The 18,875-nt window shown below is 45.8% G+C and overlaps 1 protein-coding gene across 1 annotated transcript in view; it reads right to left on the bottom strand.

The window, feature by feature from the left end:
• C3H10orf67 (chromosome 3 C10orf67 homolog) overlaps positions 1-18,298 on the bottom strand; it is a 115,689-nt gene extending 97,391 nt beyond the window's left edge. Inside the window, exon 1 of the mRNA XM_067030739.1 lies at positions 17,891-18,298. Coding sequence (XP_066886840.1) covers positions 17,891-18,054 — 164 coding nt within the window. The 5' untranslated portion in view covers positions 18,055-18,298. The remainder of the gene's footprint in view (positions 1-17,890) is intronic.
• Positions 18,299-18,875: the final 577 nt, after the last annotated feature.

Below are 18,875 nucleotides of genomic sequence, written 5' to 3' on the forward strand. Positions count from 1 at the left end.
ATTTGATTTCAAACAGAACTCCCCCCAAAAATCTAAGCAGGAGCAAGTATTTGTAATGTCCTCCTACAGACTTTTAACTACGGTCATCTCAAGCTGTAACAAGAAGGCCAGTTTTCTGGATGTACTCTCTCTGTCCATTTGACCAAACTTACCACAACTATTGGGTGCTAAAATGTCAGGTACAAAAAGAGCCGTGTGGGCTTCCCTGGTGGCGCAGTGGTTGAGAATCCGCCTGCCGATGCAGGGGACACAGGTTCGTGCCCCGGTCCGGGAAGATCCCACGTGCCGTGGAGCGGCTGGGCCCGTGAGCCATGGCCGCTGAGCCTGCGTGTCCGGAGCCTGTGCCCCGCAACGGGAGAGGCCACAACAGTGAGAGGCCCGCGTAACACACACACACACACAAAAAAAGAGCCGTGAAAGCTCAAGCACAATTCTCAGACTTTTCAGTGCAGGCTCTGGAGACGGAGTATCTGTGTTTCTACCCCTCACTTGTCTGCTGACCAGGTGCAGCAGACCATGACGCAGGGCACCCCATGGCAAGCCCTCTCTATTTTTACGGCTGGCAGAGCCTCAGATTTATCTCCCATGGAACTCAGGGGAGCGTGATCATATGCCCAGTATCAAGGGTAACCCTCGTCTGGTCTCAGCCTACCACAGTGACCCCATTCTTCTGGTCAGATATTTTAGGGGTGGGTGTGGGGCTCAGTTCTGGCGAGATCTGTCGGCGGCTTGTGGGAAAGCTTTTTACACAGAAGCACCAGGGAGAGGCTTCCTCTATGACTCTGGACATTGCCACGTGTGGAAATGAGGCCGGGAACTGGCACGGTCATCTGGTGACCACAAGAGGTGCCAGCCGGAGGGCAAAGCCAGTGCACAGATGACGAGCTTTTAAAAAGATGGAAATCATTTCGACTGCTGACTTTGTTCAGCCATTGACTCAACTCTGAAACCCATCACACTTCTGGTCTTCCTGGAACGTCACATAATAAATCAACAATTTGTGAGAGTTTCTGTTAACCGTAGCTGAAAGCATCCTAACTGATATTCGATGTGACATTATGTAAATTACTTACCCTTTCTGTGCCTTCGTTTCCTCTTATGCAAAATAAATAGTGCCTATTTCATAGAGTTATTGTCAGGATAGTGAGTTGAGAAGAACTTTGAACGGTGAATGTCACACCGTAAGCCTTCGCGAAATGCTACCCATTTTTGGTGCTGTGACAGTGGTTGTTGCTATCAGCACTATGTTTTGAAAATATCAGAGTTTTAAAAATCATATGTAGAGAAAACTATAATAGCATAGCAATATTCAACCAAGAAAGGCTAAATTTAAATGTTTTTAGATTTTGATATTCACTACACTGTATTGATTTTCAACTAATCCCACTAAATTTTCAACTAACCTTCCACACACCCATCAATATTATACTGATGACAGACCTAGTCAGCAGCATTTTTCAATGCAGAGGGAGCATCCGTAATGCTGTACATCTCAATTTCAATGAAAATTTCTAGTGTTTTCCCACAAAAAAATTGTATTTTAGATTTGGCCTACTTCATTTTAGGAGGCTATTTTTTTCTCACTAACACAGCACCTTTGGGAGAGGCAATCTCCATCGGCCCAAGCGTCCCTGCATGTTCTTTCTGGGCATGCCAAGAATACAAAGGCCCCAATCACTCTTTCCTTGGGCCATTCCTGAGGTGTGTTTGCCGTGAGCAACCTTGAAGGATAAGGTAATGTCTTTCCCCTGCCAAGAAGCAGGCCTGCTACTCCTTACTGCAAAAGTGGTGAACCCCCCAAGCTCAGGGATCCTCTCCTTTAATACCACTCACTACTGTGTACAGGTATCCATGATAGGTCTTTTGTGACACCCTCATGGAACTTAGGGGGCATGGGGAGTCAATGCAAATAAACATGAATCACTAATACTTCTTCTGCCATGGTGAAGTCCTTTGTCTCTGACCCAGGAGTCATGTCTTTTGCCAACAGCTATGAAACAGTAACAAGCAAACATATTAGCTTGTAAGGAGGGTAAGATCTCACACACTGCAGAGTCCTTGACAAGTACCTGACCCATAAAATCCTCTTGATAAATGCTTGTTGTATTCAATTCCTTAAAAAAAAAAAATAAGAAAACTAAGATATAGCAATCAACTGAAAAGATCACCAATATTTAAGGCTTTGTCTATCTAAAATCTATAACCATTTTTGAAAATAACTTGGGAAAACCACTACTAAATTATAATCACTATGTTAAAATTAAATATGTATAATATTGTACTGAACTATAGAAATGGATGAATCATATGATCAATTATGATAAAAAAATTTTAATGTACTTTTTAAAGCAATTTATAACAAATAGGAGAAACCAACTTTTAAGTGGTGATGACATAAAATTTCAGGGAAAATGTTCTTGGTACTTTTCAAAGCTGACAAATATTGATGACAAACTGTCCATGTGGTAAATTTTTTTCTAGACTATGTGTTTTAGAAATTTTAATGAAATTCTTTTATGATACATTTGGGAATCTTTTAAAACATGAAATAAAAATAAAATCATTATACTTCTTAACAAGCGTCCCACAAAAATATAGATAATAAACATTTCCTAAAATGACTGCGTCTCCAAATCCTTTCTCATTTTCATCTATCATTCCCATTGTTCCTAGAGGTATCTTACTAAAACTCAGGTTGTACCACTACCCCACTATGGAGGACTTTGACAGCCTTCCCCTGCTTAAGAAAATTAAACTCAATCTTCTTATTCTGACCTCCAAAATACGCAGGCAAACTACTTTTCGGAGCTTCATGTGTTTAACAAAGAATAATTGAGTACCTACTATTTGCCAGGCACTATTTTTGGCACCAAGGATAACAGCAGTGGACAAGGCAAAGTTTTTGTTCTCGTGGAACTTACATTCTAAAGGGAGAGACAACCAGTAAACAAGTAAACAAAAACATGTTACATATTCTGAGGTAGTGGTAAGCCTCATCTCTCATTAAGTATACCCCATGTACCATACTCACCTGTCGCACATCTTCCTGTTAAAAGTTCCCAAAATACATCTATACCTAGGCAGTATCTCAGCCTAGGACAGTTTCCCTACAGTTCTACCTATCAAAATCACACGTAGTCACTTTCTTTTCCACCTTCCTTTTCCTTCCCCCTTCCCTTCCCTTCCCAGAGGACAGGAATCAACATGGTGGCCAATGAGATGGGTCAATTGTTCAGTGATGAAAAAGGCTGAGAGCCATGCAGAGCAGAAGGCCAACAGTTCCAGTAGCCAAGGATGGAGGGCAGTTGGGAGAACAGGGGCAGCAGCACAGAGGCAGCAGGCAGAGGAGAGAGCCTGCATGGCTGGGAGACTGGATACACTGAACGAACGAGTAAGTGTACTAAGATGATAGAAGTCAAGTTCTTCAGTGCCCAACATGATATTTACAAACTTAAAAAAAGAGTAGGCTGGAATATGCCTCAAGGCAATGTAATGGAATTGGAAGCTCTGGCATGAGGGCATGGTTAAATAATTACGTACGTAGACAGATAAATAGTTATAGGTACATATATGTGCATATGAATGTGTGCATATATCATACATATGTACATATATTTATATACCTTTGTTTCTAGTTCTGTCCAATATGAGAGCCTAGAAGCAATGACACCCCAGTAACAATGAGGACACTGAACACTCAGATGTTGGTTTTTAAATACCATTCTGCACTAAAAGGAACCCGGGCTTCTTGGAACAATGGCTGGTTCCAAAGCTGGGATAACAAAAGTATAAAATGAGCCTGGAACATCTTGTTATTCCAGAAAGCGAGGAAATACTCAAAAAATGATGGGGACACCTGAGAATGACACAGACACTAGATTGAAGAGATTCCCACTGGTCATATCTGGGACAATTTGAGCATCAAAATAAATGATGAGGGACTTCCCTGGTGGTGCAGTGGTTAGGAATCCTCCTGCTAATGCAGGGGACACGGGTTTGAGCCCTGGTCCGGGAAGATCCCACATGCCTTGAAGCAACTAAGCCCATGCGCCACAACTACTGAGCATGCGCTGTAGAGCCTGCAAGCCACAGCTACTGAGCCCACATGCCACAGCTACTGAAGCCCACGCGCCTAGAGCCCGCGCTATCTGCAACGAGGAGCCACCACAATGAGAAGCCCGCACACCGCAACGAAGAGTAGCCACCACTTGCCGCAACTAGAGAAAGCCTGCGCACAGCAATGAAGACCCAATGCGGCCAAAAATAAATAAATAAGATAAATAATTTAAATAAATAAATAAATGATTAAAGTATCAGCTTACAACCTATTGAATGAAATATGAATCCAGCAGTCCACACTGACATAAATGAATGAATAAACAGATAAATGAGAATGGGAAGCTCTAGTAAATGTATTAGAAAAGAATGATGAAAACAGAATCACCATTTGGCAGCCACCATAGAGGGGACTGATTAAGGTGGGAGTTATCAATGGCAGCTAGGGCTAAGCTTGGCTTAAAGGCTAAGGCTGGTCAGTGGAAGTTTGATTAGGAAAAGGATATTTTGTTGAAAAATTAAGAACAGAACTACTAGGATTCCCAGGTGGTCCAGGGGTTAAGACTCCATTTCTCTAGCATTCCTGCCAAGAATGCGTGAGCTGAGTCTGGTTATAAGCAAACAGTAGATGGACCCAGGTAGAGCTGGTCATGCTACAGAATGTCTGTACTTTTAAAAAAAAGTGTCAAGGACATGAACAACAGGGAGAGGCTGAGGAACTCTTCCTGCTGAACATGTCTGAGGGGACAGGATAGCTAAAGACAACACACACTCCTAGATAGACTCCTGGACCAGAAAGGAAAGAAAGAGTCACTGCCGGTACACTTGGCACAGCTTGAAAGGGGCTTGTTATAGGGCTGTGCAATGTCAATCTGCTGATTTGAGAGCTGTGTTGGTCATGTAGGGAAGTATCCCTTTTAGGAAAAACACACTTGAATGCTTAGGAGTGATGGGAACCATGTCTATAGCTTGCTCTCAAAAGGTTCTAAAAAGACTGATGATAATGAATGTCTGAGTGTTTGTATGTGTGTGTGAATGTGTACGGGGGAGAGGAGGAGAGAGAAAACAAATATGGTAAAATGTTAAGAACTGAAGAATCTAGGTGAAGGGGATGTGGGAGTCCTTCGTTCTGTTCTGACAACTTTTCTGTAGATTTGAAATTATTTCAAAATAAACTATTTTTTTTTAAAGTCCCGTGCATCCTTCAAGCAAGCTCAAATTTTACCAATTTCACCCAGTAAGAACTGTCAGTATTTTAGGCCTGAATGAACAATGAAATGTGAATCTGGAAGCAACATATACCACATTTGTGTGTGCTACTTCAACCCGTTTTCCAAGTCACAAGTAAGGAGCCTGCTTTTATTGGAGCCTAGAGTAAGAGAAACCCAGATTGCAGGGCAAGCTGCTCTTCCACTTGGATGCCACGAACCAGCAGATACAATGGGACTCTCAAGAGTGTCTGGAACAACCAGGTACGATCTGGTTGACCCTTTGGCAAGCACCCATCACAAAATCGCAGCAGAGACCTCTAGGATTTCGAAGTAAATCTTATGCCCTCCTGTGTAGATGACTATCATCCTCTCGAGAAAAGCGCCTCTAGCTTTGCTTCTGAGCCTTGGAGAGACTGAATGCCTAACCATGAGTCACCGGGTGACCTTACTGGCCTGGGTTTCCCAGGACAAACTGGGTTTTATCTGAACCACCAAACCATGAAGTTGGGCAAGAGAGGCTTCAATCTCTCATCAGGTGGGAGTGACGCATAAGACACCAGGCTCAGGAAGAAGGAAAGCAGTTTATAGGAGTAAGTGGCCCTGGGCCTCTTCCCCCTCAGTCCACAGCTACGGCCTCACGGGAACTTCTGGATGATGAGCTGAGGAAGAAAAAACTCAAGAATGGTTAACGATGGCGCTGCCACCAGAAGGTGGATACCTGCCATCGTATAGCCTCACTCGGAGGTGACCCTGAAGAATAGCCATGAAGAAAAGCCCTCCCACTGGACAGAACCTGAACTAGTACATTTGGTTTTACTACTTTTTCTGGATGAGAAATGGCCAGAACCACACGTCTGTATTAATTTATGGGTAGTGGCTAAAGGCTTAACTGGATGGTCAGGAACTTGGAAGGAGCAAGATTGAGAGACTGGTGACAAGCAAGTCTAAGGGAGAGTTCCGTGGATGAGACTTTAAGAACGGGTACGGGCTGTAAACATTTTGTGCCCTTGGGCTTCCCTGGTGGCGCAGTGGCTGAGAGTCCGTCTGCCGATGCAGGGGACATGGGTTCGTGCCCCGGTGCGGTTGGGCCCGTGAGCCATGGCCGCTGAGCCTGCGCGTCCGGAGCCTGTGCTCCGCAACGGGAGAGGCCGCAACAGTGAGAGGCCCGCTTACCGCAAAAGAAAAAAACAAACAAACAAACAAAAAATTTTGTGCCCCATGTGAATGCTCACATGTGATCCACTACAGAAAAAGTGCTCAGTAATCAGGTAGGTAACAAGACACACCCTGTGGGTATCAGTCAGTTTCCATAGCCACCCCAGTTCTCGCTCTATCGCCCTTCAACAAAATGGCCATGGTGGCAGGGATGGAGTTCAAAACAATGGACTTCTCCTTACCAAGGCTGGCCTGACTGCTGCAAGCCCTGAGGGCCTAATCAGCCCACGTAGAGAGCCCCTAATATGGCAATATTTCCTAGTGAGGATAGCCAACCACCTGGTGGCAGGCTGGTAACATTGAACCTCTCCCATCATCCTCATTGGGATAGACACATACTGGATATGGATTTGCATTCCCTGACCATGACGCATCTACCAGAACTGAGGTGGGAGATAGATGGGCCCCAGGCTGAGCAGCTGGGGTTTGTCCCCTGTGGACAGATACTCCAAGTTGAAGAGGAGGAGGAGCTAAGCCCTGCCCAGATAAGAGACCACATATTTCTCATTCTTGAGGTCAAGGAGCCCCTCCTGACTATACAAGAGCAGAAAGGCTCCTTGGAGGTCAAAAGGGAGAGACATCAACCTACCCACAGGCCTCTTCACTAGAATCCATCTTGGCTAAGAGATGCGCGCACGCAGGGGAGGACCCTGAGATAAAACAAATACGGACTCAGAACCAGGCAAAGCAAGTTGACTGGCCAAAGAAAACCCAGAAGAAATGCCCCATGTAAGTGATTCAAACTACCACGAAGGCATGATTCTCTCTGAGGCCGCCTATGTGTCTATCCACACATACTCTTTTTCCTCCTAATAAACACTTTGTTTCACTACTTCCCATTTCTTTGTGGAAATTCACTTTCTGCAAAGCTGTACAGGCCAGGGCCTTGTCACTGACCACTGTTCCCTGGTGGTCTAGTGGCTAGGATTTGGGGCTCTCACTGCTGAGGCCTGACTTCAATCTTTGGCTGGGAACTAAAATCCTGCTCCATGCCACTGCAGGCCGAGGCCACCAGAACCATCATCCATTGAGTAACAGAAGGCCTCATCCACCATCATAACATTGGACATGGCATCACTTCTAATCAAGGTACTCTATTTCACGGCAAAAGAAGTACAGCAATGGACCCATGCCCACGGAATTGACTGGTCTTATAAGTAGATAAGGTAGGAGGGTTCATGAAGAAAGAGAGCCAGGCATGGCTTTCTTGACATAAGAGAAGCCATTTCTGGCCTACGCCGTTTTGTGATCTAAGCCTGGCCACAGTGCTTGCCCTTGAACAGGTCTCCATAATTAATGACCTTACAGGAAGTGAGGGAAATGCAGGAACAAAGGAAATGCAGTCAAGAAACAACAGGTCAGTGATAAAACAGGATCCTAGTTCCTCCTCAAGAGATATACATTATAATGTATCTTTGAGTTCTGCAGAAACTAAGGCCCCCACCCAGGTGGAGGACGGAATGGGAATATGATGACGTTGACCCTCTTGACTTCAATCAACTAAACCTTGGACTCTGTCACCTCCTGCCGCAATTCTATGCTGAATTCTCCTCTACTCAAGTCCCTTTATGAATATGCATGAACCCTTAGTTTAAATGTCCCCAGTTTTGCTGTTTGGGGAGACACTGCTTTGCGAGAGAGATCACCAGTGTTCCCCTTACTTGCTGCAAGTAATAAGTCCTTCCTTCTCCCAATCTTCGGCTTGGTTGTGTCTTTTGGCTCAACACCCACCAAGAGGTGAACCCAGTTTGGGGGTAACAGTCTTATCACATATCCCATACCCAGTAGAGCTGACCTAGTGGAAAGGTAGAATGGCTTATTGAAGACTCAAGTCATGGCAGTTGAGAGACAAATCCACAAAAGGACGTGGTTCTGTCTTATAGGATGTAGTACGTGCTTTCAAAGGGGAGCAGAATTTGCCACCCCAAAATATGCCTCTTTGACATAAGGATTATCTTGAGCTAGTTGTTTTTTTTTTTTTTTTTTTTTTTTTGTGGTACACGGGCCTCTCACTGCTGTGGCCTCTCCCGTCGCGGAGCACAGGCTCCGCGGCCATGGCTCACGGGCCTAGCTGCTCCACGGCATGTGGGATCTTCCCGGACGGGGGCACGAACCCATGTCTCCTGCATTGGCAGGCGGACTCTCAACCACTGCGCCACCAGGGAAGCCCTTGAGCTAGTTATTTTTAAGAAACTACAGGACTTCCCTGGTGGCGCAGTTGTTAAGAATCCTCCTGACAATGCAGGGGACATGGGTTCGAGCCCTGGTCCGGGAAGATCCCACAAGCCGCAGAGCAGCTAAGCCTATGCACCACAACTACTGAGCCTGTGCTCTACAGCCCACGAGCCACAACTACTGAGCCCACATGCCACAACTACTGAAGCCCGCACGCCTAGAGCCCATGCTCTGCAACAAGAGAAGCCACTCCAGTGAGAAGCCCGGACACCACAACAAAGAGTAGCACCCGCTACTCTTTTCTCACCCCAACTAGAGAAAGCCCGTGCGCAGCAACAAGGACCCAACACAGCCAAAAATAAATTTATAAAATAAATAAATAAAATGGTAAAATATTTTTTTAAAAAAAGAAACTACACACACAAGAGAAGCTCTGAAAACAGAATAAAAGTTACCCTTTTGTAAGAGACAGTTACATTTGTAAGGAAAATCTCTGTTGTGAGCTTGTCTTCTGGGCTGTACCAGGAAGAGAATGACTAAATTTCTAGAAACTCTTACAATGTAGAAGACATGGACTTAAAGCTGCATAACAACCATCCCCTTGTTTATCGTGCTTTTCCTCAGAACCTCCCATAACTGGCTCCATCCTCACCCTCAACATCTTATTTTGTGTTTAGCTGGAGGTGATATTTAAGGTGGTGGCATGGGCCATTTCATAACTGAGTTATTCAGTTTTGCTGGGTATCTCGCTTGTATACAGGAGGTATACATGTTATTAAACTTCTGTTGGTTATATATTTTTTTTCTCCAGTTAATCTGTCTTTTTTTACGGGGGTGGGGGGGGGCTCTCAGCCAATAACAGAGAAAGGGTAGAAGGAAAATTGTTATGGGAACCACTGACTGAAACCGCCCACCCTGGCCAGACAAGATAGTAGCCACTTGCATCAGTTTCTTGACAACAGGAGGTCCTGGTAAGGAACATGGAACTAACAAGTTACCACCACAGGAAAGAATTCAGGAAAGGTCAAAAGGAGAGAGGAGATGCAAGCCCATATGTCCTACCAACCTCCCAGAATCCTTCTCGCTGGAATCCGTCTTGGCTGAGCAATGACTGCACCACCAGGAAAGACCCAGAGTCAGAATGACTGGCCAGAGACAACTCAGAAACTAACCCCATTACCATAGAACCCGGGACTGCAAGCCACATGGCAGAGCAGTTATCCTGGGTTCCCTCACCCTGCTGCTCTCCACCCAGGCACCCCTTCCCAATAAAGTCTCTTGCTTTGCCAACACGTGTGTCTCCTCGGACCATTCATTTCTTAGTGTTAGACAAGAGCCCACTCTCGGGCCCTGGAAGGGGTCCCCCTTCCTGCAACAAAATTACTTTTCTTCCTCTACACTTTGAATCAGTACAAGATGCCATCTCTCCCACAGCCACAGGTCCAGAAATTGAGGGGTAAAAGGGGAAGAGGATCCTCTCACTCTTACAACTACTAATCCACCCCTAAAATCACTGCTTTCCTGTCCCAGCAACTTCATGATCTGCTGGCTTGGAGGTCTTAGGTCCCAAGGGGAGAATGCTTCTACTAGGAAGCACAACAATGTTTCCACTGAATTAGATGAGAGTGAATTGAACTGGTACCTGGCCACACTGTGTGATCCTTACACCACTAAACCAAAGGCAGGGAAAGGGGGCACTCTACTGGTTGAAGTGATTAATTCGGATTATCAAGAGGAAAACAGGTTGTCGGTACACAGTGGAGTCAAGAACTGCGTCTGGAACCCAAGAGTTTCTCTGGAGTAACTCTCAGCATTTCCACGTCCAACAGCAAAGATTAATGGAAAAATACAGCAATCCCCCCAAAACAGACAGGACTTTTGAGGACTCAGGGCCTTCAAGAATGACGATATGGATCTCCCAGCTATGTACAGAACCTTGGCTTGCCTGTATCTTTCACCAAGTTCCTTGGCCACTCAACAAGCCACGCCTATGTGAAACGGAGCAGGACCCTATGGTGCTTGCCCCCCATGTCCTCAGCCTGCCTTTTGTCTGTGGAAAAACTTTAGCCAAAGAATAAGGTTAATCAGAGAAGTGAGAAAATGCAGAAACAGAGGAAAACAGTCAAAGGAGACCAAATAATAATAGCTTCGTCATTAAGCAAAGTCAAGGACCTTTAGCTCCTCCTTAAGGGCTATAGGTAAATTCTGAGCCATATCCCGTGAGCTGTCTTATAGATACTGAAACCCTCACCAGGTGTTAGAAGTTAACTATGTGATAACCAGGCTGTAGCCCTGACATAAGCTGCCACAATTCCAAGAACTGGCCTCAAAGAAATGGAAACAAACCGACCCTGGAACTGAAGATTAACTGTACCTAATACCATCGAGATGATGGAGATCAGACCACCGATGACCAATTTCAAGGTGACTGTCAGAGCTGACTGTGCTGTTTCTGCCTGTAGCAGCCTTACTCTGTCTATAAAGGCTCTTACCTCCTGATTGTCGGAGTTGGATGGGAATCGGCCTTTGAACAGGCGTCCGCCCTCCCCGCCTCCAGTTGCGGGCCTCCGAAATAAAGCAACCTTTCCTTTCCTACCGACACTTGTCTCTCGACAGTTGGCTTTCCAGCAGCGAGCAGCCGGACCTTGGTAACACATGGACCAGCTCTTGTTACCAGGAAGAGCTAAATCAGACTCCATGTTGGATCTGTTTCTTTTATTTTAACCTTTCCTTCCCGTTGCTTTTGTTCTCTAAAAGGATACTCTCCATACATAATGGCCTGCCTTGGGGAACCCTGCCCCTCTGCCTGAATGTTAAACAAAAGTGCCTTTGTTCAGGGAAACATCCTGACCCTGTCCACTTGTGAATGGCTGCAAGAAAGAAGAAATTAACACATCCCCTCCCTGAGGCTGGCCATTCCAGGAGATATTTGCAAGACTTATGGCCTTCTTACTTTACTTCCTCCCCCCTCCCCCTCTCTGTTCCATCAAAGAAACTGGCATACACACCCCGATAAGATGGGTTTTCTTGGAGATACTAGTCTCCCATCTTTTCCGTCTGCCTGCTTTCCGAATAAAGTCATGTTCCTTGCCTCAACACCCCGTCTCCCGATTTACTTGCCTGTGGTACGGCATGCAGAGCGGGCTTGGACTCGGTGACACTCTGGTCAGCACCCTCTGGCAGGTGTCTCTACCACCAGCCACACCCTCTCCCAAGAGGTCTTCATCTCAGCATTTGGTGGGTGGGAGCCTGCTGAATCTTAGTCCCTTCTGCGCTTAGGCCTCCTCTGCCCTTGGGGTCACAGCTGCCTTTGCATTCAATACAACAATGCTGCTTAGGGTCTTTTATCACCTTTACCACCTTTTACTAGTTAAAAAATCCTCTTTTAATATTTAAGAAGAAACGGGAAATGTTTGCTCCCTGTTCAAATACTGGTGGGGTTTCTGCCGCCTGTTTGGACTCTTGAGTGTTACATCAATACGATAAATACAAACAACAAACTAAACTTAGCCTGTTTCTTTATATTCTGCAACGCCTCCCATTTAACAGAACTCGGTGACTCACCCTTCCAGCCTGGAAATGCAATCCTTTACCCATTCCGGCACCAAGCAGCTCCTTTTTACTACTCAGCTGCATTTTTCAATAAGCTTGACCACGTATGTTCTTTCCTTTCTTCCCACTTTAAGCAAAAGATCTGTGGTAGGTAGTAAACTATGAATGTGAGTAGGTTTTATAATAAATATATAATGTTACATGTCAATTATATCTCAAAGCTAGGAAAAAAAATAGAGGTTAAAAAAAAAAAAAAACACCCCACCCCCAATACATATATCTTCAGGATATGATTTAGAAACTTGGAATAATGTTTTCAGCTATTCCATCTGATGCCATAATATTATAGTAATACAGTATGATATTTTAAAACCAGGTTCAAGAATTTTATAGATACCTCCTCCAGGGTGTCTAGAAATAATATTAGTGCCTATTTACTGTGTTAAAGAGAAAACCACAGGCTCAAAATGGCATTACTCGTTCTAAAGCCCAAATCTAGACTTAATACTTGACTTAATTGCAGTTTCAACCTTTCCCAGAAATGTAATCCTAATCAACCGGTCTGGAATAGGTTAAGGGTTTGGGTGGGGGGGCTCTCCACTCTGCCCCCAGAGGAAGAAGAGGCAATCTGCATGATAAAATCCCTGCCTTTCCCTTTCCCCAAAAAGATAAGCCTAAAAGCAATGCTTTCTTCTCTTTCACTAATAGCTCTTTTTCCTATAGAAACCTCCCATTTTGTACAACCCCCTTGGAGCACCCTTCTAATGCCTAGACAAAATGCTGCCCAATTCATAAATCACCTAATTAAACCAATTAGATCTTCAAATCTACTGGGTTGAATTTTGTTTTTTAACAATTGAATGTGGACTTCCCTGGTGGCGCAGTGGTTAAGAATCCGCCTGCCAATGCAGGGGACACGGGTTCGAGCCCTGGTCCCAGAAGATCCCCCACGTGCTGCAGAGCAACTAAGCCTGTGTGCCACAACTACTGAGCCCGCGTGCTGCAACTACTGAAGCTGCACGCCTAGAGCCTGTGCTCCTCAACAAGAGAAGCCACTGCAGTGAGAAGCCTGCGCACCGCAACGAAGAGTAGCCCTGCTGGCCGCAGCTAGAGAAAGCCCGCATGCAGCAACAAAGACCCAACGCAGCCCCCAAAAAAGAAACAAAACAATTGAACGCTTAACTTGTCCTATGTGCTTAGTCAAGATATACGTCTTAATACACACACATTGTCTTCTCAGGTTATCTACCTTTCTTGTTCTGAAGATATGGAAGATGAGGCTCAAAGAACAGGCCTATGGCTCTACTATCCCTAACTGGTCCTAACTTTTTGAATGACTGATTTAGAAAGTTCTGGCTCATTCAGAATCTAAGTGAAACATGGAAGTTCATTCTTCAGCTTCCCATCAAATTCCAAATGTCTCTAATTTTAGATAACAACCCCTCTGCCTAGAATGGAAACCAACATCCCAACAAACCAAGTGGTTCCTACACGGTCCTTATTTACAGGTTTAACAATTTGATTTCTGAATAATAGCTTAGTTGTTATGCATCAAATACAGTCTTGGAAAAATAGAAATTACAGGGTTTTTTTCAAATAAATTAGATACAAAATTAACATGTTAACTTATAGAAAATACATCCATGAATATTTATTATCAGAATGCAATGACACATCTCACTAAATCCTAGAATAATCTATCCTAACAAATGCTCATTAATGAATTAGTCAAAGAAAGTGGCATTAAGGGCACCAAACTTTCACTATGGTGTACTGCTCAATTTTAACTAAGGAAAATATTGCTTCCACCTTTTCCTCTTCAAAGAGCACACAACTTTGATGTGCCCCAAGGCTTACACACTTCTTTTCACTCACTGCCTGGGTGATGTGACCAAGTTCCCCAGCTCTAGATCCATCTTTGTGCCAATTACCCCCACAAGGTACAGCCATCCTGGGCCTCTCTTCTGAACTTTAGGCTTTAAAGGTAGCAGAATATGGCACCCTGAAATATGCCCCTTTAGCATAAGGATTATTTTGAGCTAATTATTTTTGAGAAACTACAGACACAGGTGCAGCCCTGCAAACAGAGTAGAAGTTACCCCTTTGTAAGAGAAATTTACATATATAAAGGAACTCTCCATTTGTAAGTGTCTTCCTCTCCTACCAGGAAGCTGACTCTAACCCACAAAAGAATCTTATTAAAGGAGAAGACACCGCTTTAAATCTGCATAACAGACCTTACCGGTTTTTACCGGACTTCTTGGTAACCTCCCATAACTGGCCTCCCTCCACCCTACATCTTTCTTTTGTCTTCAGCTGAAGATGGTATTTAAAGCAGTGGCTTGGGCCATCTTGGAGTTTTACTCATGTTTCCTGGGTAACTCCTAGGTATACATGAGACATACAGGTTAATAAACTTGTTTGTTTTCCTCTTGTTAAATCTTTTATAACCGGGGCTGTCTCAGCCAAGAACTCAGAAGAGCACAGGGTAAATTACTGTTCCTTCTCTAAAGACTCACATAACCAACTACCAACTTAACAGCCTAGACGGATGGCTAAAGAGTTACATCTGAGATATTATGTCCAAAAGTAAGCTCATGGTGTTCCCCCCAAAGCTATTCGTGTCCTAGTCTCCATCCCAGCCCATGGCAACTCCATCCTTCCAGTTAGCCAGCTCCCACTCTGTGCCCATTAGTCCTACCTTCAACATAGATCTAGAACCTGACTAGTCTCACCACCTCCAACTTCTGCTACCACCAGGGTCATTTTTCACCAAGCATATTATCCTAGTCCCTTAACTGGTTTCCCTGTTTCTAGCCCTGTCCTCACTATAGTCTAATATCAAAGCAATTGCCAGAGGAATTCTGTTGAAAGATAAACCAGATTATGTCATTCCTCTCCTCCAGTCCCCTCATGTCTTCCCATCTATGACAGTGTGATTTATAATTTTAAAAAATATATTTGGGTTGTCATCCGTGCTTCCTGCCTCACAGCAGCCCAAACCCTTGTAATTTCCTAAGCAACAAGCACAATGAGAGAATCTTTTGTTATACTGATAATATTTGGTCTTCTGTCCTCAGTTTCTTAAATAGTGGAAAAAGGTGAACGGTGTGTCTTTGGCTATTCGTGAGAAGCCCCTTTCAACCACACCTGATTTTATGTGAATGAGGTGACTTTTGAAAAGCCCCTAAGGACTGGGGTGGTTGCCAGGGGAACCAACCATGGAAAGAGGGTTAGAACTTTCCATCCCATCCCCCAATTCCACCTCTGGAGAGGGCTGGAGGTTGAATCAATCACAAAAAGTCAATGACTCCATCAATTCTGCCCATGCAATGAAGCCTCATAAACATCCCTGAATTACAGGGTTCAGAGAGCTTCCAGGCTGGTGAACAAGAATGAACTCATGTGCCAGGAGGGTGGTGGACCCCAACTCCACAGGGACAGAAGCTCTTGTGCTCCAGACCCTTCCAGACCTCGCTCTATGTATCTCTTCCTCTGGCTCTTCATTCATATCCTTTAATATTCTTTGTAATAAACCAGTAACTGGGTAGGTATACTGGATTCTTGAGTCCTGTGAGCCACTCTAGCAAATCAACTGAACTTGAAGAACCTCTTGAGTTATAGCTGGTTGTCAGAAGCACAGGTGACAACCTGGACTTGCAATTGGCCTCTGAAGAGGGAGGACAGGGGCAGTCTTATGGGACTGAGCCCTTAACCTATGGAATCTGACACTATCTCCAGTTAAACTAGAGGACACAAGCACAAAATAGTGGTTACCAGTAGGGAGAGGGAAAGAGGGAGGGGCAACACAGGGGTAGGAGATTAATTGGTACAAACTATTAAGTAAGCTACGGGATATAATATACAACACAGGGAATATAGCCAATATTTTATAAGAACTGTAAGAAGAGTGTAACATTTAAAAATTGTGAATCACTATATTGTACACCTGTAACCTACAAAATACTGTACAGCAACTATACTTCAATTAAAAATAAATAAATAAGCCAACTACAGGACACACGCAGTCAGTGTCTGCTGAGAATTGGAGAATTGCTTGGCAGTGTTGAAAAAACACATCTGACCACCTCATTCAAGGTCAATGCTGAAGTGCTTACAAGGATCTAGGTCCCAGGCCATCCGGCACCATCCCCTTACCTCTGTCCTCATCTCCACTGCTCTCTCCTCTCCCCCTGCTCCAGAGGCATCAGCCACCTGGTGAACCCACGCCCACTCTCTTCTGCTTCCTGTCTTGCCTGGAACACTTTGTTCCCTGAGAGGGTTCCCCCTCCAGCCGGCAGGTCTTCCCCGCAAAAGTCATCTCCAAGAAGCCTTCCCTGACCACAGTATCCAAAATTACAACCTCCTTCCCCACTCCACACGCTATTTCTTCGGCTCTGCTTCCCCCTTAGCATTCACCACCACTTAACTTATTTATTATAGAGTCGGCTTGTTTATCGCTGGTTTCCTGACTAGAACTAAACGTCACAAAGGACGGGCTTACGTTGGTTTGTGGACTGCTGCTTCCGCATGGGCGATTCTTCCCTCATTCCGGGACTGCAGTCAGTACTGAGCCCCTGCCGCTCACACCGCACACCTGAGAACCAGCACAGTCCGTCCCCCCACTCCCCCAGCACCGCAGGTGAAGAGAAACTCACACGGGCATCTGTTCACGCAACAAGCACGAACTGAGCCCCTGGCACTGTCAGTCTGGCCGCTGAGCACCGCCAGTGCGTTTTGCTGGAGAAGCTCCGCACCACGGAATGCTGCGGAAGCCAGGGCGGAAGTCGTTCCTCTCAGTCAACCACGAGAACAGGTGAGACACTGCACCCAACGAGCTTACCATCCGCTGCTGCCAATATGTGTTTTCGCAACCACCAATCAACCAGGTTCTGATCCCTTTTAACAAACGCACCCACTTAACACAGTTGAGCGGGGGCAGCTGGTCTGGCGGCACCACTTCACTGCGTCGGTTCCCACCACGGGGCTCTGGTCCCTTCTTCCCACACGGGAGCGGCCTCAGTGGGCGGGGCTTGCCTCTCAGCCAGCCCGCGGGGCACCACGAGGCCCTGGTCTTAGGGCCTCCACAGCAGCTAACCTAGCGCAGGCCACTTACGGATTTCGAAAGGTTTTTAGAAAGAAAAGTACCTTTTTTTTTTTCCCCCAAGAAACATCAGCTCTATATTATCCAAATAAAACTGGAGCAGAGGGGGCAAAGAAGGATTATGAGATGGAAAAACTAGAGAAAAGGGTCAATAACAGAGAGTTATATTGGCAAACACTTCTGTGGTACTATGTACGCTACATGTGTGGCTTTCTTCCAAACACCTTACTCAGATTAACTCACTGGATGTTCGCTATGAACTGTTAAGGAGGCACTATGCGTCACCATCACCATCGCGGCTGCTTCCCCCACGAGATAACAAGGCACAGAGAAGTTAGCTAACTCGCCCAACTCTTGGGCCCTGTAGCGTGTCATTAGGATTCGAACCCAGGCAGTCTGGCTCCAGAGTCCGTGCTTAGTGTACAGTAGTACATTTTAGAAATCAAAACAGCAGCCCTGTGGCCTGGAGCCAGGAGCCCGGGGAGCGGTGGGGCGCGGGAAGGGGCGCGGGGCGCCGGGTTGACCTGCGGGAGGGGCAGGCAGCGCGGGCCGCGGCGCCGCAGCTCGCGCCGGTCACCTGGGGCTGAACCGGAATTGCTCAATAGTGGACTCGAGGTTCTCGATGATCTTCCAGCACTCCTCGGTCTCGGGCGTGTCGGCACGGCTCTCCATCGGAGTCGCGGAGGTGGCAGCTGGGCCGGGCGCCTCCCGCCGAGTCCAGGATCCGGCGTCCGTTGCCATGGCGACTCCCGGGGAACCGGCAGAGAGCCGGAATCCTGGGGGCGCCGGCGCGCCGGGCGGCCTGGAGACTGCCCGGGAGTCGACCCGCTGCCATTTCCACTGCCCGCCTGGCTCACGGCTTCCTGCTCTCGGTGCGCACGGGCCAGGCCGCCGCTGACATGTCCCCAGGAAAGCTGGTCTCCCATAGATAACCCTGAGGCAGCCCACCACGCCCCGAACTCTCCGCGCCTTCTCCTGTTCTAAAGCTCTGAGCTCTGCCTCCTGTGAGGCCCGCGCACTTGGGGGGCGTGGATGCGTGAGCTTTTTTCCTACGTCAACTCCCCTCTCCTCGCGACATTATATCGAAGCTCGCTTCCTGACCTTCCTCCCTATGCTAAAGGTCATCTTCCGGGAGGGTGAAAAATAGTGCACCCATCTAATAACGATGCTCTTTGCATAATGAGCCTTGGGCTCTCAGAGCAATCCCATAATAAGAGGGAAGCAGGCAGCCGGATGAATTGCCTATACCTGCCAGTTGGCCACAAACGCAGGTGTTCGTGGACAAAAAAAAATTTTGCAGAGATTAATCAGGTTTACATTCCTATTTAATATAAAAGGTAAGAACTAATGCATCGTTTTAAACTATACCGTGTTGTGTGGAATTCATTTTTACTGCTTCTACAATAATAAGTTCCTTATAGTGAAACTGTTGCTAATCCTTTATTTTAAATTATGTACCACTCGTTGACAACGATAGGAAACATCTAATATCATCAATATGTCATTGCCTGGTTTTGGAAGTAAGTAATTTCAATTTAGAGCTAAGCATTTCAATCTGTTGT

The sequence above is a fragment of the Kogia breviceps genome, chromosome 3 (assembly GCF_026419965.1).
Source record: "Kogia breviceps isolate mKogBre1 chromosome 3, mKogBre1 haplotype 1, whole genome shotgun sequence".
In the NCBI taxonomy this organism is placed as follows: Eukaryota; Metazoa; Chordata; class Mammalia; order Artiodactyla; family Physeteridae; genus Kogia; species Kogia breviceps.